We start from the raw sequence: 24,701 nt of genomic DNA, 5'->3' as shown, positions 1-24,701 counted from the left end.
TGTCCGTCAGGTAAAAGTAGGATCCGGTGAAAGGTACACTGTAAACACACCTAGCTCCTCTTCATTTCCTGTTAGGGCAGTTTTTCTAGTGGCTCTAGACTAGAATCCCAATTTAGCTGGGGGCTCTCAAGACAAATACTACTCAGGAGTAAAATGAAACAAACCACTGATACACACAAAAAATGTATGAATCTTAAAAACCTACTGAGTGAAAGAAGATAGACGTGATTAAACCACCTACTATGTGATTCCATTTATATGAAATTCTAGAACAGGCAAAGCTAACTACAGTAATAGAAATCAGACCAAATAACAATGCCTGGGGCAGTGGTGATAGGGAGACTGGCTGATCAAACTTTTGGGGATGATGAAAATGTTCTAAATATCAGTTACACAGGTGTCTACATTAGTCAAAACTGAGTTATACACATAAAATGTATAGGTTTTGTTTTGTGTAAACCATGTCTTAATAAAATTGATCTTTTAAAAAATATGTGTGATATAACTCTACTCTGTGATGGAAATGATTGCATTTCCCCCCTAATTATGATCAGATCTGATTTCCATCCATCTCAGCTTTCACATCTTACTATTCATTAACCTTCAGTTAATGAATATTTGGTTATAGAGGTAGGATCTGGAAGAGAAGAGAGAATGAATTACTTAATTTTAGGGAGAATGTGGGAGAGGCAGAACCATTTAGGTCTGATCAAATCCCAACATATGAGAGGCACAAAATTCTTGTAGAACCCTATGTGTGCTAGAAGCAGATCCAGAAGGCAGAAATAGGCGGAACAGAGTGACACTCTTATGTGAATTGCACATATCCTCACCATTATTTTTCATGTTCCACAGACCCAGAGAAGAGCTGCCAGCCAGTGTTGGAGACTCTGCGCCAGGCCATCGATGGCACCGTGTATGCTCACAGCACCTTGGAACTGCAGACGCTGCAGCCTAAAGTCAACTTCCTTGCCACTGCCACAGTGCCAGGCTACTGTGAGCATTCACTGTGCCCACGCCTCTTTCGACTCTTCACAGTGCTAGTTCTGGAAAGTGTGACCCAGGCCACCTTGCTGAGCAGGCATGTGCCTAGTACTCAGGCCTGGCTTGAGCGCTTCCATTCTGTGGAGCGGGAGAATGTTCTGGCAAGAGCCCTGGTCCAGGCTTCAGTGGAGGCCTGGGAGGCTGTGTCCAACTGCTTCATGCCTTCACCCCTCTGCCCACACTATCGCTACTCCATGCACTCGGTGAGCCACCTCCTGGGCAGCCTGCAGCTGCTGCCTTCCCGAGTAGGTGCCCGAGGTTTTGTGGACTGTCCCAATCACCAGGAGCACCTGCGCCGGGTGTCAGGCTTACGTGGCACTCGTCTGGCCATTATGGTGGCCATGCGCAACATGGTGCGTCTTTGGTTGCATGAGGCACAGAGAACATTTTGTGACCGGCTGAACAGCCCTAGGGAACGCTCCTATTGTGCCAAGCTGCTCCTGGAAGTAGCTCAGACTGTCTTCTGCTGTGAACCAAAGTCCCAACATGTGGGCAAGGAGCTTGAGGAGGAGGAGGAGGAGGAAAGGGTGCCTGAAGTGGAATCCGAAGGGGAGCTTGCCCAGTGGGAGGACTTAAGCAATAGTGACAGTGACACAGAGGAGGAAAGTCTACACCCCCGTGATCGAAGTCTAGCATCATCCATAAGTTCAGTAAGCAAGGAATCCTTAGAAAGCATCAGTTACAAGGTAAGTCAGGAGGAAGGCACAAGGGCTTACAATGATCAACTCCAGGAAAAGAACTGGTGTCAGAAGGCAACCCAAGTGGATCAGGTCACACCCCTGTTGCTCCCAGTGCTACTACTCCGTCCCCAGGAAAAGCCCTCAGACTTGATCTTCAGTCAGGATCTGATACTGGGCTGTAACTCTGACAGCCCCAACTTGTACATGGAACGACAGTGGGAGAACCTGGAGGAGCAGCTGGCCACCTCTGCTGCTCAGCTGAGGCTGAGCCCCCACCTTGCCCGGTGCCACTCTATGGCCCAGCACGTGGCCCGCCTGGTCCGGGTGCTGTCCAGGCCCCGACAGCATGGCCTACTGCTCTCAGGCAATCTGGGTACTGGGCGCCATACTGCACTCATTCTGGCTTCTGGCATTTGTCAGGCCCGCCTCTTCCTTCTGCCAGCTAGGTCAGAGAAAGACATTCTTCAGTGCCTACGAGATGCGAGCTGGCATACTGGTGTACTAAACCAACCAGCAGCCCTGCTGGTGCCTCAGGATGTAGATCTTACTACCCTTCAACAGCTGCTGGCTCTGGCAACTTCAGGCAGTTTCCCTGACCAGTACACAGAGGTAGATTTGGAGAACATTGAAGAACACCTCCCCAGGGAGCACATTAGTGCCAAACAGAACACCAGGAGGGAATCAGTGTTTCAGAGGTGAGGCGAGGAACCCCACACCCAAGTCTGCTCTGCTCTTATCCCATCCTAGCCAAAAGGTCAAGGAAATCTGTGGGCTGCTGTGAGGGCTCAAAAGATCAGGGCTCAGGAGTGAGGGTTGGGCCTGGGAGCTGGGAGCTGGAATGGGCAAGCAGGGGAAGGGGAGGACAGCAGCTGAGCCCCTGGCCCACAGGTTCTACCAGCAAGTGTGTGGCCACCTGCACATGTTCTTCCTGATTGGAGATGAACAGGCCCGCAAGAAGCTGCCCCCGACCCTTTTCCTGAGGCTCCTTCAACTGGCCACTGCCAGCATTGACCGCTATGAACCCTGGGACCAAACTTCTTTGGTTAAAGTGGCTCAGCATCACCTGGAGGGTGCTCAGAGGCTACCCCTTGATGACGGTGAGCCTTCTTTACCTGTCCTCATCACTTAGCCCAGCCAGGCTCTAATGAGGGTCATTGCCTGGGTCAGTCTTACCTCTCAAGCCTACTAAGCCCCCTTCACATTTTCTACCCTTCTTTCTAAGCTAGAAAATAATCCTTCTCCTTTCCTTTTTCTCTATATGCTCACAAGACCAGGTTAAAGCCATGCCCATTTCAGATTCCTGGAAGTTCCCAGATCTCCAGGCCTCAGTTTCCAGCGTGGCCAAAGCCATGGCTCTTATCCACCTTTTGGCTGCCTCCTACCATGAGCACCTTTGCCCTGCATTGCCACTTGCCACCCCCAAGACCTTCCTAGAGCTTATGAACACCTTCCTGCTGCTGCAACAACAGATGATCCTGCAGATGAAGAATAAGTCCCAGCGGTGAGTGGCTCCATCCCCTGTAATGTACCTCCTTCTGCTCTCTTGGGTCCACTCACTGGCACATTGTATCTCCAGGATCCAGAATGCCATGGAGAATCTGGGAAAGCTGATTGAGAAGCACAATGCCCATGCCAACATGGTCTCTACTTGGGAACAGAAACTGGTTAACTCCCTCAAGGTATGGGAGAGAATATTGGGAGGTTTACACGGTGGTGCCAAAGCAGGAGCCCAAAAGAGGACTTGGAAAGAACCAACTAGAGAGAACCATAGTTCTTGTCTCCCTAGGGTCCCCTTATCTCCAGGACATCTCTCTAATCCCTGCTGCCACCTCATTTAGAGCTTGGCCTCAAAAGATTCTGATGACACAGCAGAGACCAGATTAATTGTTCATAACACATGAAACCCAAATGTCTGCATCTGGTTGCCCCTAGTCCCTGTGTGAAGTTCATTATGCTTCCAAGACCTCTGTAGATTCATGGGGGTGGGTGGCAGGGATTAAATCTCAGTCACCTCTCACTCATGTCTTCTTTCCTTGAATTCTCTATCACTAGAGAATTTGTCCTTTTCCATCCACAAAGGTTCCAAATATATAAGACTATTGTGTACAGTGAAGAAAGGTGGATAAGTGATGCCAGTAGGGGAAAATTTACATTATAGCACATTATTAAATTTATAGTAGTGTACTAGACATCGGTGTTCTGAATTTACTTACCTTCCTCCACCAGGAATATCCCAGTGACCAACTTTTCCCTTCCCCTCCCATCTTCCCAACTCTAGCTCTAAAGTGTTATTCAGCCATCCATTTTTGTTCCTTTAGAGCTCCCCACATACAGTCTCATGTAATAAGAGATTGTTTTCTAGTTGAGACCTCAAATACTTTTCCTTATACAGAGCAATCGTCTTTGAATAAACAAACCTCACACACTTGGCTAAAACTGATGGGCATAGGGGTTATTACACCTTCTGTAACAAAATACTCCCAGTTAAATCTGTTTTCCCAAACTAAGGAAAAGTTATTTTATTTTATTTTATTTATTTATTGAGACAGAGTCTCCAGCTGTCACGCTGGGTAAAATGCCATGGTATCATACCTCACAACAACCTCCAACTCTTGGGCTCAAGCAATCGTCTTGCTTCAGTTTTTCTATTTTTAGTAGTGATGAGGTCTTGCTTTTTGTCAGTCTGGTCTCGAACTTGTGAATTTAAGCAATCCACCCGCCTTGGCCTCCTAGTGTGCTAGGATTACAGGCATGAGCGACTGTGTGCCCGGCCAAAAGTTTTGCTTTTAATAAGAGAAATACTAAAGCAGAACTTTTCACACTTTACTGCTACGCAAGACTTTGATAATGGTTCAGGGGTAACATGAGAAGTGAACTAATGCCCATCTCATGCTTGGCTAACCTGACTTTCAGCTCATAATGCCTAGCCAGCCTCAGGACTGTGCCTCAGTGCTGTCCAGCTCCAGAGGCAAGGCTGTGTTGTGTCTGTCTACATGGTTTTCATTGTGTTCTGTGTAAATAGTGCCCCTGACATTCTCAAGGTCTTACTATCCACAATTTAAGATGACCAGCTAGGACAAGACCTTAAGACTCAGGCAAGTTGGAAAAGAAGGGAAAGAAAGTAAGAGCAATAAGAATCTTCTTTCCCATGTTTTCCAAGTTCCAGTTTCTTGCACTATCTTTTCCCAAGATGATTAAAACCAGGAATTGCTGACCTGGTTTGGGGTGCTGTGATTCCTTGATTTGTGGATTATTTGCATCAGAGTACAACACAATAAACCAAAGATATGCACAAGTGGCATAATCTCAGGGATCATTCAGTCAACAAACATAATAGTGTGTACTTCTTTCGATGCATCTCACCCCAGGAAATGGTACCACCACCCACTTAATCATCTGAGCTAAATCCCAGGCATTATTCTGGCCCCCTCCATCACTTTTCTCTTTCATATTAAATTGGTTGATTAATTAATTATTGTACTCAACAAAATTGAAGAAATTGAACTCTGAATTTTTTGTCTAGGAATTCATTAATATTTAGGTCTATGTTTACATCTTGTTTATATTTACATTTTGATAATTAGAATCCTTGCTACAATTTTCTCAAGTGGCTATCTTTTTACTCATTTTACAGATGAGAAAACAGATCCAGAGAGGTTGAGAATTCTCTAACCTCATAACATTGTGATGAAAATTAAATGAGATCTTACATATAAAGTATTTAAAAGGGCTGGCACATAAGAGCTCAATACATGTTGGTTACTATTAATATTAGGTTAGATTGCCTTTAATAAGAGGCTATAAGACACTGTCTTTGCTGTTTCAGTGGCGACAGTTCACTGGAAGGCATAGACTCATCCAGGTGATTACAAATCAATGTGTTTTGACAGAGAAGGTCCAGAATGTTCTGGTGTATCAAGAAATGCTTTCCAGACAAAGCATAGTGCCCTAGCACTACACAGATCAGAACATGTATAGAACATGGTAGGGGCTCAAAAGCATTCCTTAAATATGAATTCCTTAAACATTGATTAAAAAGGGATGTCTGAAGGTTAGATAAGATTTGGTTAGTTGTATAAGGGGTGGGGAGGCAGAATGTCCCAGGATAAAGTAAAAGTACATGCAAAGGGATGTGTGCCACATTGGAGCAAATGGAAGTCTAGACTGGCTGGAAGGCACAGTGCTGTGAACGAGAAAAGAAATAAGATTAGAAGGATAAACGGGAGCCTAGTCACAGAGGTGTAGAAGTGAGAAGTGTTAAGGCCCATGACGATGAAGAGATTTGTTTTTTCAAAAATCAATCAGGCACCTGTGGCTCAGTGAGTAGGGCACCGGTCCCATATGCCGAGGGTGGGGGGTTCAAACCCACCCCCGGCTAAACTGCAACCAAAAAATAGCTGGGCATTGTGACGGCACCTGTAGTCCCAGCTGCTCGGGAGGCTGAGGCAGGAGAATCACAGAAGCCCAAGATCTAGAGGTTGCTGTGAGTCCTGTGACATCATGGCACTCTACCGAAGGCTGTAAAAAAAAAAAAATCAATCAGGTTACAGTGAGATAAGGAGACGTGGAAATAAGAGTGGAAACTGAGAGACCAGTTAGGAAGCCAGTGCAGAAAGAGGGAGCTGGAGCATGAGTGATGAATAATGGGAATGGAGTGAACATAAGAGGCATTTAGGAATTAGTACTGAAAGCCCTCAAAGATGGACTGGGTTTGGGGGAATAGAGGAGATGGAGCCAGGGATAATAAGTAGGTTTCTTTCTTGAGAAACTTGAGTGCATTTTGCCATAGTTCTCTGAGAAAAAGAATGTACAAGGACAGGAGTCAGATTTCAGGGGAGCTGAGAAGTCATAACCAATACATCCAGTTTGGTGCCTGTGGAGTAGTGAGACCTTTAGAGATTTCCACAAAGCAGATGGATATATGGTGTGGGGCTGGGAAGAGAAAGAGATTTGGCAGTTTTTAGGTAATCAGAGCCATGATATTAGGGAGGGTTTATATAAATGTAGGGTGAGAAGAAAAAAGGGCCCTGAAAAATTGCTAAAGAATAGTTAAGGGATGGCAGAGGAAGAGACTGAGAATGTACAGGATAGACATCAATGAAAGCCCATGGAGAATATAATATCATGAAAGCCAAGGAAAGAATGTCTCCAGAGAAAGAGAACTGCCTTCTGTGTCAACTGCTCGTATGGGTCAAGCAACACGAGGAGTGTAGTATAATGGGTACATTCATAGGGTTGGGATTCAGATTGCCTGAGCCTGTATGGGGTTGCTTTTCTAGATGTAAAACTCAACAGACCCACATAGCTCAGACTCTATCTGTGGCCTACTTGGCAAGTGAGCATTATGCTGGGGTTCCAAGACCATGGGGTATTCCCCCATGGCCCAGGATCTAGAGCTGCAGAGTCCGGATCTCTGTTCACAGAGCCTCAACACATATCAGCAGCAACTAGAGGAAAGCAGGCTCCAGTACAAGCGGCAGCTGTCAGAGTGTCGGCATCAGGAGAACCTCATTGAGAGCCTGGCCAGACAGCGGGACGCCCTGAAAGGTCAACATGAAGCTTTTCTGGAAGAGGTGGGTTCTTTCCACCACTTGCCCTGCATTGCTTCTCTCTTAGAAAAGGCAACCCCTCCGATGATGCCCATAAAAGAGGATAGGGTGGCTGATTATGGAGTGCCCTGAGGGAGGGGACAAACATAACAGGCTGGCTTGAGAGTGGCCTCTCATGGGGGCTTCTAGGAGAAGATGATCCTTCCTGGAAACATCCCAGGAGCCCACTTCAGAGTGCATCTCTCCTCATTTAGATGGGCAAAGCATTTATGGGGCCTCTGAGCCAGCTGCAAGTAGCTGACTTTGAAGAGATACGGAGCTATCGAGCGCCACCAGAATCTGTGGTCCGGGTGACCAATGCATTGTGTGACTTGTTCCACCATGAAACAGGCTGGGCCAGTGCCAAGCAGCTGTTATGCACTGAGGATTTTTATCAGGTAGGGAAAGCGGGGCAGAATGAAAGAGGAGGGGGAGGCATACAGGAGAGACTTGACAGGGCAGAACTGTCAGGTCAGCGTCCAGAGCACCCATGTCTTCCCTCATTCCTGTAACATACATCTTCCCAGGAGCTGGTGTTCTTCCCAAAGGAGAAGATGACAGACTCAGAGCTGATAAAGTTGCACCAAGCTCTGAAGGGTCCGGGGATGAGTGATGCAGCCCTGAAGGCAGTAAGCGTGTCTGCAGCAAACCTGGCGGCCTGGCTCTGGGCAGTTCTGCGCTATGGGCTGGCACAGCGCCGGGGGCTCCCCACTGGCCTGCTAGTGCAGCAAGTGGAGTCAACACTGTCTCGGGAGCAGGCTCGCCTAGGCTACTACCAGTTTCAGGCCCAGGAGATCCTGGAGCATAATTTGGCCCTGGTTAAGAAGGTGGAGGATGCCCAAGCTTCTTACAACTCTGTGTTGCACAGCCTCAGTTTGTCACAGAGCATTCAGTATCCCAAATGGCCTATAAAGGCTGCACTGCTCACGCCCATGCACTCCTGGACTACAGAGCTGCAGGTGACCAGTGCCCTCCCAGATGTATGCCCCAAAGTTCATTTCCTGCCACTCCCCAGGTCCTCCCTATGCCCTCACTCTCCCTTTCTCTCTCTCTCCTTGTCATGCTTTCCTCCATATCCCACCTTGCTCCCCCTGCGCCATCCCTCTACTGCACCCTCACTGGCTTGCACACTCTCTGGTCTTCCCTTGCACTGCAGAGGTTGAAAGGGCGCTGCATCACTGTGTTTGGAGATGCCCTCCTATGTTCGGCTGCCATCACCTACCTGGGGCCCTTCCCGCCACAGCGGCGCCAAGAGCTCCTGGACAAGTGGCTGGCTGTGTGTAGGGGCTTCCAGGAGGCCTCAGGCCCAGATGATGTGGCACAGGCCCTGAAGCAAAAGCAAAAACCCGTCAACATGCCACCAAAGAAGCCCCTGCTGCCCACATGCTCACCCTTCAATATTCTGTCCTTGATGAGCTCTGTGTCCGAACAGCACCAGTGGGACCAAGATCAGAAGCCCCAAGCAAAGTCGGCCCGCCTGGCAGGTGTGCTTCTGAGAAGTGCCTTGCATTACACTAGTTTCAGCTGGCTTCTGCTGCTTGACCCCAGCAACCAGGCCCTCGGCTGGTTGAACCCACTGCTTCTGGAAGAGAACAGATCCTTGATGTCAGTGGGTAGAGGTAAGCAAGGACAATAGACACAAGGTTTCTGGAGGGTTTGAACTGCCTAATGCTCTCAGCCTCATGTGGTCTTTCCCTTCATAATGGAGACACTGATTTTTTATAAGCAAGATGTCCCAGCTTTCATTGTACTACATTAATAAATTTGGTCACATTTACATTTTTTTGTTTTGTTTTGTTTTTGGATGGGGCTGGATTTGAACCCACCACCTGCGGTATATGGGGCCAGTGCCATACTCCTTTAAGCCACAGGCACCACCTTCCTGCATGTTACAATGATTCCCAATGTACATGGCTGATGATCTTCTACTTCTCTGGTCTTCTCAGCACAGCCCCACTTATCCAATGTTCAGATATCTTGGTGGAATATTTCTATTGACTCTGCTTTGATCAGGGACCCATGTGGGTGGAATTTATTTTCTTTCTTTCTTTTTTTGGAGACAGAATCTCACTTTTTTGCCTAGGCTAGAGTGGTTTGGCATCAGCCTAACTCACAGCAATCTCAAACTTGTGGGCTCAAGTGATCCTCCTGCTTCAGCCTTGGAGTATTTGGGACTACAGACACCTGTCACAGTGCCCAGCTCATTTTCCTATTTTTAGTAGAAATGGCTTCTTAGTCTTGCTCAAGCTGGCCTCAAACTTCTGATCAAGCACTCACCAGACTCAGCTTCCCAGCGTGCTAGGATTATAAGTGTGAGTCATCACGCCCTGCCTTGGGTGGAATATTGAAAGGCAGATTTCCTAAGAGAAGGAAGAGAAGGTGTTTATTTCCCAGAAGAAGGGGTTGGAGGTTAAGATGGTGAGGAAAATGTGACCTTATTTGGGAAAAAGGGTCTTTGCAGATGTAATTAAGTTAAGAAATGTGAATGAGATCATCTTGATCGTTACGTGGGTGGGCCAAAAATCCTATGACAAGTGTCCTTGGAGAAGAAGATATAAATACACAGAGCACAGAGGGGAGGCCATGTGAATGAAGACAGATATTGGAGTTATGTAGCCACAAGACAAGGAACACCTAGAACTGCCAGGAGCTGGATGAGGCATGGATTCTCCTTTAAAGCCTCTGGAGGAAGTGTAGCTTTGCTGACACCTTGATTTTGTGAGGTAGCAGTCGACTCAATCAAGTCACAAAGCTAGATGTAAAGCTAAAGTTTATTTGGTGAATCAGTGAAGGTGTAGCAGCTGAGACTCAATAGGTATCAGCCCTGAAGAGCAGGAGTGCTCATCTTTTAAAGGTTTTAGGTAGAGTAGGATGGAGAGAGTATTACTTTGGTGTTCTGGTGTTAGTGACTGTTGCCAGGTATGGTTCCAGCTGGCTTCCTGCTAAGACAGTTCTGTTCGTTTATAGCTTAGTCCCCTAAGCTTAGTTCCATGGTACTCCCCAGTTCCTCGTTTCTTATGGCTGGGTCCCAGAAGGGGGGTGGTTTCAGCAGAGGTCATTGAGCAGACAAGATGGAGTGCTTTATGCTCAAAATGGAATGGCCTATGCTTGCTCTGTTTTTGGAGTTCCTCTGACCAACCTATCAGATTTCAGACTTCTGGCCTCTAGAACTAGGAGAAAGTAAGTTTCTCTTGTTTTAAGCCATTGTTTATGGTAATTTTTAAGGGAATTCCTAGAAAACTAATATATACATTATAGTTACAAGATGTTAGCTATCCTTCCAGGCATCATGCCAGAGTTGCTGCTAGCCATTTCTGTCCCTTTGTATCAGGAAAGAAAAAGATCTTCCGGAAGTCTGAATAGGCAAAGACTCCTGTGGCCTTTGTCTTCTGGTGTTACTCTCTAATTATGTTGTATTTCGACAGCAAGAAAGGCTTTGCAGATATGATTGAGGTTGCTAATCAATTGATCTTAAGAGAGAGAGAGATTATCTTAGATATCTATGTGGGCCCAATGTCCTTCAAAGCAGAAAGGAGGGAAGAAAAGGTGTAGAGATTCGAAACACAAGAAGGATTCAATGAACTATTGCTGGCTTGAAGATGGAGGGAGCTACAGGGAAAGTCTGAGAAGAAATGAATTCTATCAAAAACCAGTATGCCTGGAAGGGGAACTCCACCGTCAGAGGAGAACTTCAGCCCCAGATGACACTTGATTTTGGCCCAGTGTAACCCTGAACAGAGAATCCAGCCATGCTGTGCCAGACTTCTAACCCATAAAACTGTGAGATAATAAATGGGTGTTGTTTTAAGTTGATAACTTTGTGTGTCATTTGTTAACAATTTAAAGTGAATGCACCAAACTGTGGGCCTGATAACCTCCACTTGTAAAGAGAACCTTAAAAAACCAAAAAAGAAAAATTTTCTTTTCCAGCTCCTGCAGTACAGGAGGCAAGAGAAAAGGGGGTGGGAATGGCTGTTGGTGTGGTGGACAACTGTCTGCATCCACCATACCAGCCATGACTTGGTTAATTCCACAGTATATGGCCTTTCATTTGTAAGTCACTACCTCCAGGCACTGATTTCTTCATTAGTGAGAACTCTCTTGTTTTTAGTGACAGAATTAGCTTAGGCAGAAAAGGAAAATGCATTGACTCTTCTAACCAACCTACAGAAAGGGCAGAAATGGAGCCAGTTGCAGACATGAACAGAACCCCTCCCTGGTACTTTATAGTAACCATTATAATAGGCAACATTTATTGAAAGTTTACTCTGTGCCAGTGTAAATACTTTCTATGTATCATTTCATTTAATTTCACGGTAACTCTGTGAGGTCATCACTAACACTAATACCATTTTGCAGATAAGAATTTAAGTCACAGCTTAAGCAACTTTCCTAAGACATCTTTCTATAGACTTTCCCTTATGGAATGGGACCCTTGGGTGAAGTCCTCCCCTAAGAGGAGCTCCTCTGCATCTTTCTGTCCCAGGGAAGGGTGTCATGAGAAATCAAAACAGAAAGAGTAAAGAGGAGGACTCCAAAGAGGAAGATAATTCTAGTGAATGCAGTAATGAGGCTGAGGACCACACAAAACAGCAGGAGGCAGAAGAAAGGGAAAATGAGGAGGAGGAAGAGGAAGAGGAAGACGAGGAAGATGAGGAAGATGAGGAGGAAGAAGAGGAAGATGAGGAGGAACAAGAGGAAGAGAAGGAGGAGACGGAGAGCCAGGAGACACAGTCAACCTCTGAGACTCAGACTTCATCTCTTCCCTGCCTTAGAGTGCTCTCAGGTGCTGACCCAGAGCTGGGTCCTCAGCTCTGGGAAGCAGCGACTAGTGGTGAGAGCTGGTCCCCACCCTCACTTTCTCCCCTTTTCTTCAATTCTGTGACTCCCCAGGCCTCTTTCATCTCAGTCTGACCTCATCTCCACCCTTTATCCCAGGTACTATGTCAAAGAGTCTTGAGGGAACCCTCCTGTAAGCCCATGGGGAGCTGGTCAGAACCAGACCTCTTGCATGGTTGGTGAGGGGGTTGGGTCATGGGTGCTGGTATTGCCTTCCCTCACAGGCCTGCCTGTGCTACTAACCAACATGGAGCTGGGCCTCGGGTGCCAAGAACTGCAATGGTTACTGCAACGGGAGCTGCTGAGTCCACCTCGGGTGCAGCCTGGCTTCTGTCTCTATCTGAGCACCACCCTACCCCTCCATGCCCTGGAAAAAGGTGAGGCCCTGAGGGAAACTTGCCAACCCAGCTTTGTGAATACACTTGACCCCCAGGGCCAGCCCTAGGAGGGTTTCACTCAACCTGGCTCAGAGCAGGCTCAGGACATTAGGGAACCATATTGCTGTCCCCAGTCCCTGGCTCACCAAGAGGAAGGGATTAAGCATCTATCATGTGACCTCAAGTGCTAGGTTGTGAACTGCTGAAGAGGCTGAATGTGCTGGATCTGGGCCTGAACATGGAAATACTAGAAGAACAGATGCTGCACAAAATCTTGAGCAAAGAGCGTCCTGAGCTCAAGACCCGCTGGGAGGACTTAAAGATCAGAGCCCTGGATACTTGCAAAGCTGTGGAGATTGCTGAGGTGCTTGGGGGTCCTGTCTGTGGGTTGGGATGAGCACTGAAGGGCTTAGGTATGAGATGGGGATGAATGTGGATGTTTGGGGACTATGGAAAAAAAGCCATATTCATTCAACAAATGACTATATGCAGGAGCAGATGCTGATAAGGCTGCTGCCCCAGAACCTGAAAGGTCAGAAACCAGCAAAGTTTCTGCGGAACATGGTGAGGTCCCAGGCAGAGATATGTCAGTTGCGTGCCCAATGGGAAGAGTTAGAAGGGCAGAAGCTACAGGAGATGGTATTATGGGCACCTTATCAGCGTGTGGTTTGGCATGGAATGGCCATTGTAAAGGCCCTAAGCCCACTGCAGAATATTCTGCCACTTTTCCGTATGAGCCCAGAAAACTGGCTAGCAGCCACTAAGAAGGCGCTGGACAGCGTGAAGCCATGTGAGATTAATCATGGGGAGGACCTTGCCAGCCATCTGTTGCAACTGAGAACACACCTGACTCGCCAACTACTGGGCTGCACCGTGGCTGCACTGGGCCTGACTCAAGTACCCCTGGTGGGTGCCTTGGGTGCTTTGGCTGTGCTGCAAGTGACAAGGAAGGCATCAGAGCTGGAGAGGCTAGCACTCTCCCCTGGACTGACAGCCTCTCCCAGCACAAGTCATACCAAGCCAGGTCCCAGTGTGGCTCGACCTACCTGGATAGGGCCAAAAGCCTGGTATGAATGTCGGGTGTTAGAGCTGCTTCCCCCATTTGTGGGACTGTGCTCATCTCTGGCAGGCCACTCCAGTGTTTGGCAGGCTTATCTGTCATTGTCATCTACAGTGCTGGGTCCTGCACCTGGGCCTGGTTCTGAGCCACTCAGCCTCCTCCAGAAGCTGATACTGTGGCGTGTGCTACGACCTGAGCGCCTGGCAAGTGCCCTGGCAGACTTCACCACCAGCCTCCTGGGCCGGCCCCTGGATGAAAATCTTAGTGCTCCCACCATGCCCTTTCAACATAGTCAGGCCACTCAGCCCATGCTGATCTTGTTGCCACCACATGGTCACCCCACAGCTGCTGTGCATCCCCTGACTGTCATCCAGAAACTGGCTGCCAACCATGAGCAGGTTTGAACCTAGGTTCTTGGCCACAGAGTGACTGGAATCTAGTGGGCTAAGGGGTGTGGGTACCCATTCCCAGAATTCTCATGGATATTTCTGAATTACTCAGGGACTTACGAATTATTGTGGCTTTAGTCTGGGTCCTTTGGATCACTCTAGTGATTTACTTTGAATCACTCTGCCATCTTTGTTGGTCCCCAGGGGCAGAAGCATCTGCAGGTGATAGCCCTGGGCTCTGAAGCCTGGGATCCGATCTCAGTCGTGGTCAGCACTCTATGCCAGGCCATGGGCAAGGGGTACTGGCTGGTGCTGGATAACTGTCATCTGATGCCCCATTGGCCAAAAGAGCTGCTACAGCCCTTGCTGGGACTCTTGGATGGAGCCAAGGGTAGGTTTCCTGCCTAGAGATGCTTCTAGGATCCTACTCTACACTTGGGCCTGAGCTTGGGAATCTCAAACCTCATGCTCAAACCCCTAGCTCCAAGCCTGTCCGCTTGGCCTTGTAGCTAACTCCTGACCCCCTAACCTCAAGTCTGATCCTTAGACTTTGTATAACCCTTTACCTAAAGCCTAATCTCAGCCCCATGTCTGATCCTAGTGGTCTCAGACACAGAATTGGAACTGTTGTTAACTGAAGCTGAAAGCAGGAATGTGGCCACAGTCCACAGAGATTTTCGTCTTTGGCTTATCACATCTGCAGAGTCTAGTGCTTCCTTGCCAGGTGAGGAGCTTCCCTCTATAGCAGTGTTTTTCAATCTTATTTATCTCACGGTACACTTGAACCTATAGTTAACTTCTCCAGCACACTTAAATTATGTGGATCGAAAAAAAAAAAGCAAAGAAAAGGATATAATTACTATGCATTGAACTTGTTTTGAAAATAATTTAATTAATGATCTTTAAAAATTTCTGTGGCACACCTAAGATCCTCTCATGGCACACCAGTTGAAAATCACTGCTCTACGGGCTCTCAAATTGGAAGGGGGAGGGCAACCATGTGCTGTGTTGACTCAGCACTCTTCTTCCTCCCCAGCTGTTTTGACTCAGCACTCCATGCCTGTTTTCTGGAACCAGTCCCTAGAGCTGAACCACGTTTTGATTGACAGTGTGGACCTAGCCCAGCAAGGACTCTGCACGCAACCCCCCACCCAGACCCTGCCTTTGCTCCTCCTGCATGGCCTCCTGCTACACCGGCAACTTTATGGAATGAGGTTGCAGGCACACAGGGGACGCTGGTGAGGGACCCCGCCTATCTTGCTCAGTTAATTACTCAGCAAACACTGAGTATCTTCCACATGCTGGGATGAGTAAAATTAATTCATCCTTAAGGGCTCCAAAGTGTGAGGGCACGGGGAAGTCAAAGAAGCTTTCTCCAAGGACTTTGGGATCTTGTTTTTACTATTATTATTATTTTTAGAGACAGAGTCTCACTTTGTCGCCCTTGGTAGAGTGCTGTGGCGTCACAGCTCACAGCAATCTCCAGCTCTTGGGCTGAGGTAATTCTCTTGCCTCAGCCTCCCTAGTAGCTAGGACTACAGGCACTCGCCACAATGCCCGGCTATTTTTTGTTGCAGTTTGGCTGGGGCCGGGTTTGAACCCGCCACCCTTGGTATATGGAGCTGGTGTCCTACTCACTGAGCCATAGGCGCTGCCGGGATCTCGTTTTTAATTAAGTCTTAAAAACAAAAGCAAATCCGGTGAAGAGGGGAATCTTTCTGAGCAGAGGTGTGGCTGAGGTGGATATGCTATGGATTGAGTAGGGAGAGGTGAGCCTCATCATAAAGAACATTTAAGACTATGGCAGGATCCTAATTTTATACTGGAACATTGGGAAGCCACTGAGTGGTTTTAAGTAGAAGAAACGTGATCCCTTTTATCTGTTAGAAAGATCACTCTGACTGCAGTGTGGAGAATGGACAAGAGGAGGCAGGGCTAGAAGCAAGCAAAGCACTTTGGGGCATCTCTCATAGTCTCTAGGGAAGAGATCGTGGTATGGGTGGTAAGAACTGGGCTGGTAAACACAGCAGGGATAAATACAAGGCAAGGAAGAAGGAGGAGTTGAGGATAAGTCCCAGATTTTTGCTGTAGACAACTGGGCGGCTGGTGGTACTTTTCATTGGGATAGGGGGTGGAACAGGTCTTACGGGGGGAAAACAATAATTTCATTTGAAAGCAAAGTTGTATTTGAGGTGCTCAGTGGCTATGACTAGTGACCACTCATGAGTCTGGAGCTCAGAAGAAAGGTTTGGAATGAAGAAAAAAATTGAGAGTCCTTAGTCCTCAATATATAGATGGTATTTGATACCCTACTTTCTGCTTCCCTTCCCCAGGAATCAAGGGACGCTAACCCAGGTCCTTCAGAACCAAGGTCAGCTGTGGGCTAGTCTCAACAATCCCAGTGTTGCCATGCAGGAGCTGGCTGGTGAGACCCTTCCTTTCCAGGAGAGCCTGGAAAAGGGTGGGGGGTGAAAGTATTAAGAGTGGGTCATAGTTCACAACTTTGGTTTTGGGGATAGTGGAAACTGGAAGGACTGAAATTCAGAGGTTCTGACCTCATTTCAGCTTCAGTTTTCTATGGAGGTCCTGTGGGGGACACTGAAGACAGGAAGACCCTGGTTAGCCTTACACAAGCTTGCCTGAACCCCAGCAACAGGGGTGGGGTCCAACCACACACCCCCCAGTATCTGCTGGCCATGCTGATGCCCAGCCCAGGTAAGACCCTGCCAGGTGTTTGTGTTGGGGTGGGGAATAGTGCAGTGCAATGCCACCCCCCACAGGAATGTGAACAGCAGTACCAATGAAGGCATGAGAGGGGACAGTATTTACATAGTGATGCGGTTGAATGCATAAAGGATTAGAGAAAAGCCTACTCCCTGGGGCCTGCGGTAGGTCTGTCCATTTTGTCCCTCACCCCTTACCTCCATCCTTAAGAGCTAGGGGAGCTGGATGCAATGGCAGAATGCAAGGCCCAGATGCAACTAACGCCCACACTATCTGATCCCCGTATCTGCGGACTGAGTGAAAGTTCCCAGGCTTGGCTGTTGCGACGCCAGAGTCGCGCTCTCTGGAGAGCTCTACAGCTAAGTTCACCAACATGGGTTCCCGTGGCTCAAGGACGTGCCAGATGCAGGGAAAGGCGACTACAGCAACGTCTACTGCAAGCGAAGCGGAAGCTGGAGTCACTGCAGGTACTGTTGACCAATGCTGCTCAACATGAGTTTAGTGCCCCTTGGGCAGTGCTGGGCCCGAATGCACAGCGACCTCTCGAGGGCTTCCTGGAAGTCGAGGTGCTGGAATTGAGCCAGTTGGCGGATATGGTACACCGCGACCTCGACTGCCTTTTGCAGCAGCTGAAGGGGGCACCCCCTTGCGCCTCCCAGCGCTGTGCCGCCGTGGCTCACGCTCTCTGGACTGGGCGGCTACCCCAGCCATGGCAATCTCATGCGCCCGCCGGTCAGCAGCCGCCCTGGCACTGGCTGCGACAGCTGTCGCGTCGTGGGCTGCTGCTGGTTCGCTACCTGGGCACGGGCAGGGACACCTCTGTAGCAGAACGCATCTTCCACCTATCAGCTTTTGGCCACCCCAGGCGCCTGCTGCTGGCGCTGCGCTGGGAGGCTGCCCTTAACCAGAATGTGTCCAGCTCGATCCGTAGCCAAGGCGTGGGCTCCAGTCAGTTCTTGCATAAACGTCAGGAGTTGAATAGCAGCCCTCTGCACCTCCAGGTATCTTCGCGCGGCCCCTTCATCCTCAGTACCAACCCCCTCAGAGTCCCTGATTACACCTCAGGTCACCCCATCCTGCCTCTTTGTAATCTTGCTCCCCAGTAATTTGGCTTGTTGGTTTTATTCTGTTTTCAGTATACCTTGACACCCTCCCACTCCCAACACCGAACTTTATAGCCTTGCCTGACTATAAGGGTTCTGGTGCCCCCAGGTGGAGAATGGTCCAAATCCTGCCGTTCCAGAGATGGGGCTGCTGCTAATCGGGCTACAGCTCCTAAATGCCGAGTGGGACCCCATAGCTGGGGCTTTACAGGACAGTCCTTCCAGCCAGTCCAGCCCTCTGCCTCCAGTCAGCGTTAGCACAAAGGCCCCAGACGCCAGAGACCTTCCATCCCCAGCCGGCCTGAGTATGTACTCCTGTCCTGTGTACATGGCTGGGCCCCTTGGCACCACAAAGCTGCAGAGCAGGAACATCCTGATGCACCTGCCCCTACCCACAAAGCTCAGCCTAGCCACCTGTGTCCAACGGAGAGTCCACGTGTGCAGCCCACCCCTGCCCTGAGCCCTCTACTAAAATAAAGCTGCAGTGTTTCCCATGAAAGATTTCTGAAATTAGGAAGGAGTAGGGTGTGTGGACACCAAGGCGGCAAAATATGACACACTGAGGGACAAACAGTGTTCATGACTGAGGAAAAGAGGTGTGTATTCACACTGAAGGTAGAAGAAGGCATGTGCCTGGCAACTGGGAAGGGCAGGGTGGGTACACTGCCAGGCAAGGGGATGGGTGTCAGTCATGTATCCAAGGGGCTAGACAATGTCCAGCAATGGCTAATACACAATCCTGAATCCTTGCCCTACTCTTTACTGTGGTGTCAGCACTTGTGCTACATCCACAAGGGATTTTTTTTTTTTTTGGTTTTTTTTTTTTGGCCAGGGCTAGGTTTGAACCCGCCACCTCTGGCATATGGGACTGGCACCCTACTCCTTGGGCCACAGGCACAAGGGATATTTTTGAGTAAAGACTGCTAGAATTCAAAATGTTTTCTTAAGTCATGTTTCAGTGCTGCCCTACTGCTCACCCTCCCCATGGGTTCTCTGTATGAGTCATACACATGAAAAACAAAAGCCAAATAAGAAATAAGATCCTACAGTCATTCAATAATTATTTATTGAGCGTTCACCGGAACCAGGTTCTTTTTTTTTGAGACAGAGTCTTACTATGTCGCCCTCGGTAGAGTACCATGGCTCACAGCAATCTCACTCTCCGGCTTAAGCAATTCTCTTTCCTCAGCCTCCCAAGTAGCTGGGACTACAATGCCCGGTTACTTTGTTGCTGCAGTTGTCCTTTTCGTTTGGCAGGCCTGGGCTGCGTTCGAACCCACCAGCTCTGGTATATGTGGCTGGCGCTCTAGCTGCTGAGCTACAGGCACTGAGCCAGAACCAGGTTTTTCTTCCAGACACCAGTGAGGTCATTCTAACATAGGGAAACAGGCAATAAAAGGTCAACATATAAATAATTCTGATGATTTTTGAAGTGATATAAAGAAAACAAAATAGATTGATGTGTTACAGAGTGACTAGAAGGGAGCAGTTTATATAGTTTGGGTGACTAGGGAAGGCTTCTTAGGTATTTTAGAGAGAGCTATTTGAAGACTTAAGAATACTCATTCAGGTGAAGCCCTCAGTAGGTGCAAAAGTCTATAGGCAGGAACAACTTTGAAGTATTCAAGAAACAGATCATGTAGCTGCAGCATGAAAATTGAGGGGCAGAATGATCCAAAATAATGAAAAGGTACTGGAAAGGGATAGATCACATGGTCATGGTAATAAGCATGTATTTTTCTTTCTTTTTTTTTTTTGCAGTTTTTGGCTGGGGCTGGGTTTGAACCTGCCACCTCCGGCATATGGGGCTGCCACCCTACTCCACTGAGCCACAGGTGCTTCCCATAAGTGTATATTTTTCAAAAGCATGAGAATCTCTTGGACAGTAGTAGATGGGAGATGACATGATCTAATTTATATACTTCAAAGGTCACTCTGGCTGTTCTGTGGTGAATGGATGGTAGAAAAACCAGAGTAATAAGGAGGAAGACTATTTGGAACAACTGAAGTAATTCAGTAAGAGATGACAGAGTTTAGACTTGGGTCATAATGATGGAGATTGAGAATGGAAAGATTTAAGAAATATTCTGAAAATAAAGCCAGAAGGACTGACAGAATGGATGAATGAAGTAAGAGGAAGACTCTAGGACAGCGGTTCTTAACCTGTGGGTCACTACCCCTTTGTAACAATGAAACCACGGCATTAGGAAGGTTGAGAACCATTGCTCCAGGATGAGTCTTAGATTTTAGGCTTGAGGAACTGAGTGGACTATGTGTCATTAACTGAGATGGGAAGTTTGAGGGAACAACAGATAAGAGGTAAGGAATCAAGTGTTCTGCTTTGATATGTTCAGTTGCAAGATTGCACGCTATGCCAGGCCATGCCTGTCTGACAAAACTTGTGTTAGAATATAGCAGAGCTAAAGGCCTACATGAGCATCTCTCCTTGCCTCCAAGCACCAAAACTCCAAAACTTACTAAGTACAACTTAGCTCCTTTGCTATATGGCTAGATACCAGCTACATGGCAGGAAGAAATGTAAACAATAAGCAAATCACATTTGTTTCTTAGTGCATATAAAAGTTATGTTTACACTATGCTGTAATCCACTAAGTGTAAAATAGCATTATGTCTAAAATACAATGTATATACCTAAATATAAAAATACTTCATTGCTAAAAAATGCTAACAATAATCCGAGCTTTCAGAGAGTCAGATGGTGGAGGCTCTTGCCTCAATGTTGATGGCTATTGATTGATCAGGGTGGTGGTTGATAAGGGTTGGGATGATGGTGGCAATTTCTTAAAATAAGACAACAGTGGAATTTGCCACATTGATTAACTCTTCTTTTCTATGAAATATTTCTCTGTATGTAGCCTTGGATCCTGTTTTGATAGCATTTTGTCCACAATAGAACTTCTTTCAAAATTAGAGTCAATCCTCTCAAACTCTGCCACTGTTTATTAAGTATGTTTATGAACTATTCTAAATCCTCTGTTGTCATTTAAACAATGTTCATAGCACCTTCACTAGGAGTAGGCTCCATTTCAAGAAACTTTCTTTGTCCACCTATAAGAAGCAGTGCCTATTAAAGTTTTATTATGAGATTGTAGTAATTCAGTTACAATTTCAGGCTACACTTCTAATTCTAGTTCTCTTGCTATTTCTAACATATCTGCAGTTACTCCCTCTACTGATCCCCTCAAAGTCAAGGTTGGAAGAAGTCAAAGAATAAACTTCTTCTAACTTTTCCTATTAATTTTGATATTCTGACATTCTCCCATGATACATAAATGTTGTTAATCACATCTAAAATGGTTAATCCTTTCTAGAAAGTTTTCAATTTATTTTGCCTGGATCCATCAGAGGAATCACTATTTATGACAGAGATAGCCTTATGAAATGTATTTCTTATTTAATAAGACATGAAAATCAAAATTCCTTGATCCATAGGCTGCAGAATGGATGCTGTATTGGAAGGTATGAAAACAACATTCATCTCCTTATACATGTTCATCGGAGCTCTTGGGTCAGTAGGTGGATTGTCAATGAGTTGTAATAGCGTGAGCTAGGATACCACAGCACTCTACCCAGAGTACAGAGTAAGACTCTGTCTCAAAACAAAACAAAAAAAAAAAGTTGTACTAGCTGCATTAGTCCAAAACAAGAGAGCCAGCCTGTCCTTTGATACTTTGAAGCCAGATATTGACTTCTACTCTCTAGCTAGGAACGTCCTTAGACGGCATCTTTTTCTAGTATAAGGCGATTTCATCGACATCGAAAACTTGTTATTTAGCGTAGCCATCTTCAGCCAACTATCTTAGCTAGATCTTCTGGATAATCTGTTGTAGCTTCTCATATACTTGCTGTTTCATGTTGTACTTTCATGTTACAAATATGGCTTCTTTCCTTAAACCTCCTAAACCAACTTCTGCTAACTTCAAACTTTTCTTCTGCCACTTCCTCACCTCTCTCAGCCTTCATCGAATTAAAGAGAGTTAGGGCCTTGGATAAAGCCTGCTCTGCATTAGGCTTTGGCTTAAGGGAAGACCGTGGCTGGTTTGATCTTCTATCCAGACCACAACTTTCTCAAAATCAGCAATACGGCTAGTTCACTTGGTTATCATTCATGTGTTCACCAGAATGACACTTTTTTTTCTTTTATTTATTTATTTATTTATTTTTATTGTTGGGGATTCATTGAGGGTACAATAAGCCAGTTACACTGATTGCAATTGTTAGGTAAAGTCCCTCTTGCAATCATGTCTTGCCCCCATAAAGTGTGACACACACTAAGGCCCCACCCTCCTCCCTCCATCCCTCTTTCTGCTTCCCCCCCCCATAACCTTAATTGTCATTAATTGTCCTCATATCAAGATTGAGTACATAGGATTCATGCTTCTCCATTTTTGTGATGCTTTACTAAGAATAATGTCTTCCACTTCCATCCAGGTTAATACGAAGGATGTAAAGTCTCCATTTTTTTTAATGGCTGAATAGTATTCCATGGTATACATATACCACAGCTTGTTAATCCATTCCTGGGTTGGTGGGCATTTCAAGAACTTCTGTGTATTCACAATGTGGCTAACTGCTGCAAGAGGCCTACCTTTCAGCCTGTCCAGTCTTTTCACATGCCTTCCTCACTAAGCTTAATCATTTCTAGCTTTTAATTTAAGGTGAGAGGCATAAAACTCTTCCTTTCTCTTGAAAACTTAAGAGGCCACTGTGGGAGTGATTATTAATTGGACTAATTTCTATATTTTTGTGTGTCAGGGAATAGGGGAGCCCAGTGAGAGGGCGAGATGGAAGAATGGCTTGTTGGTGGAGCCGTCAGAACACATTCCAGTATGGATTAAGTTTGCAGTCTTACATGGGTATAGTTGTGTGCCCCAAAACAATTACAATAGTAACATCAAAGATCTCTGACCACACATCAGCCTAACAGGTATAACAATAATGAAAAAGTTTGAAATTCTACTCGGGAGGCTGAGGCAAGAGAATCGCTTAAGTCCAGGAGTTAGAGGTTGCTGTGAGCTGTGTGATGCCACGGCACTCTACCGAGGGGTATAAAGTGACACTCTGTCTCTACAAAAAAAAAAAAAAAATAGAAAAAGTTTGAAATTCTGTGGGAATTACCAAAATGAGACACAAAGTGAGCAAATGCTGTTGCAAAAATGGTACTGACAGTTCTGCTTGATGCAGGGTTGACATAAATCTTCAATCTGTAAAAACCCAGTATCTGAGAACCACAATAAAGCCCAAGAAAATGAGGTATGCCTGTACTCGGATCACTCTTTATAACCTCTTTACAAACTGTAACTCATCAGTATCTGTGGTGCAACTGATGTCCTTTAGCAAAAGGCTGAGCAGAGAGGTAAAAGCTTGCACTTTCCTCAGAAACCCTTCATTTGTCTTTTCCACAGTCAACCAGGGGCATAACTATTCCTTAAGGAGAGGAGGCTAGCAGAGTATTCAAAGAAGTTCTTTTGGATAATGAACCTTCTATACATGTTTACCATCAGCATTACCTGTCCTCCAGTGGAAGCACGGAGCAATAGTGAGATATATATATATAAAAATATCTGAATGCATGGGCATGGAGACAAGATGGCTGACTGAAGCCAGCTTTCCACAGAGGCTCCCGTCCAGAAGGAGAGTTAAAGGACAAAAATTCAGCGAATACCCTGGCGGATTTGAGCTGCACTAAGAGAGAAGGTTGAAGAACACATGTCAACCCCGCTGAGGTGAGCTGCGACCACAAGGATACAAACAAAAGGTACAAAATCCATCACCAAGTGGACGGGAGTCCCCTCCCCCATGAGAACTGCTCAGAGTGCCCCACAAACAATCGGGCAGAGTTCAAAGGTCCTCCCACTACACTCTACGGGAGAGACCCTCTAAAAACTGGACCTACCTCCCCTACTAGGGTGCCACGGCGTCCTCCTGCCAGGCATAAAACTGTATAAACTGCATATAGTCTTTACCTGGAATTCTGAGCTCCCAGCGCTCCCCTTCACACACACTGAGGTCTGGAGGCCAGTCCCCCAGGAGTTCAGAGTCTTGGGTGATTTCTCAAGGGGTGTGGACGGGGCCTCAACTGCAGCTGGTCGGCGCTGGCTCCGGGGCACGGGAATGAGGAGAGGACGGTCAGTGGGAGTGGCAGTTCCCTGAGGCACAGTGCAACAGCCATCTTTTGGTGACAATATGGCCAGGCATAAAACTGTGTAAAACTGTGTGTGTTCTCTGCCCGCATCCCCAGGCTCCCAGTGCTCCCCACGCTCCCCTCTGCTCTCACTCCAAGGTCTGGAGGCCTGTCCCCAAGGAGTCCAGACTCTTGGGCCATTGCTCGAGGGGTATAGATAGTGCTGGGCTGCAGTGGGTCGGTGCAGACTCTAGGGTACGGAAGCGGAGAGAGGACCGTTGGTCAGAAGGGAGCTGCACTGGAGCAGCGGTTGTCTGAGGCATAAAACAGCAGCCCTCTTTTGCTAGCAATACAGCTCACTAACGAATATTCTGAAGCCACACCCCCTGTCTCCCTGGGCAACCAGAGACTCTGAGTATAGGATTTGCCTGAGGCTACTCCAACTTGCAAACCGGGGAAACTCCCAGGGCGGGGCTGACCCAGAGGTCTGCTTTACTGAACCTAAAACGCACCTGGCCCTCAGGGAATCGTCAGCCTGTAGACAATACAAGAGCAAAGACAAGCTGATTTGGAACTCAATTCAGCTTCTCTTCTGCAGGGAAACCACAAAGTTGTTATGTTCTGTTCTGTCAGTAACATTAATCAGGGGCGAGACTGGACTTGAGTGAAAATACCCCAACCTTCATCAAGCGCCCGAGGTTGTCAGGCCTCACCTCCTCCTGCTAGAGAGAGGCAGAGCGCAGTGGCCTGGC

General features: G+C 47.1%; 2 protein-coding genes across 2 annotated transcripts in view; one reads left to right on the top strand and one right to left on the bottom strand.

The window, feature by feature from the left end:
* The window catches only part of DNHD1 (dynein heavy chain domain 1), an 87,095-nt gene extending 68,799 nt beyond the window's left edge, over positions 1 to 18,296 (top strand). Inside the window, 19 exon segments of the mRNA XM_053560557.1 lie at positions 856 to 2,419; positions 2,613 to 2,821; positions 3,021 to 3,225; positions 3,301 to 3,403; positions 7,148 to 7,297; positions 7,528 to 7,710; positions 7,840 to 8,271; positions 8,469 to 8,931; positions 11,799 to 12,146; positions 12,376 to 12,528; positions 12,714 to 12,892; positions 13,021 to 13,986; positions 14,182 to 14,368; positions 14,579 to 14,701; positions 15,014 to 15,215; positions 16,311 to 16,402; positions 16,543 to 16,692; positions 16,912 to 17,702; positions 17,914 to 18,296. Coding sequence (XP_053416532.1) covers positions 856 to 2,419; positions 2,613 to 2,821; positions 3,021 to 3,225; positions 3,301 to 3,403; positions 7,148 to 7,297; positions 7,528 to 7,710; positions 7,840 to 8,271; positions 8,469 to 8,931; positions 11,799 to 12,146; positions 12,376 to 12,528; positions 12,714 to 12,892; positions 13,021 to 13,986; positions 14,182 to 14,368; positions 14,579 to 14,701; positions 15,014 to 15,215; positions 16,311 to 16,402; positions 16,543 to 16,692; positions 16,912 to 17,702; positions 17,914 to 18,264 — 6,851 coding nt within the window. The 3' untranslated portion in view covers positions 18,265 to 18,296.
* A 562-nt stretch (positions 18,297 to 18,858) lies between these two features.
* RRP8 (ribosomal RNA processing 8) overlaps positions 18,859 to 24,701 on the bottom strand; it is a 36,429-nt gene continuing 30,586 nt past the window's right edge. Inside the window, exon 8 of the transcript XR_008374158.1 lies at positions 18,859 to 19,176. The gene's annotated coding sequence lies outside the window, so the exon portion shown is untranslated. The remainder of the gene's footprint in view (positions 19,177 to 24,701) is intronic.

This window comes from Nycticebus coucang, chromosome 14 (genome assembly GCF_027406575.1).
Source record: "Nycticebus coucang isolate mNycCou1 chromosome 14, mNycCou1.pri, whole genome shotgun sequence".
Classification (NCBI taxonomy): Eukaryota; Metazoa; Chordata; class Mammalia; order Primates; family Lorisidae; genus Nycticebus; species Nycticebus coucang.
This window is presented reverse-complemented; position numbering and strand designations above follow the sequence as displayed.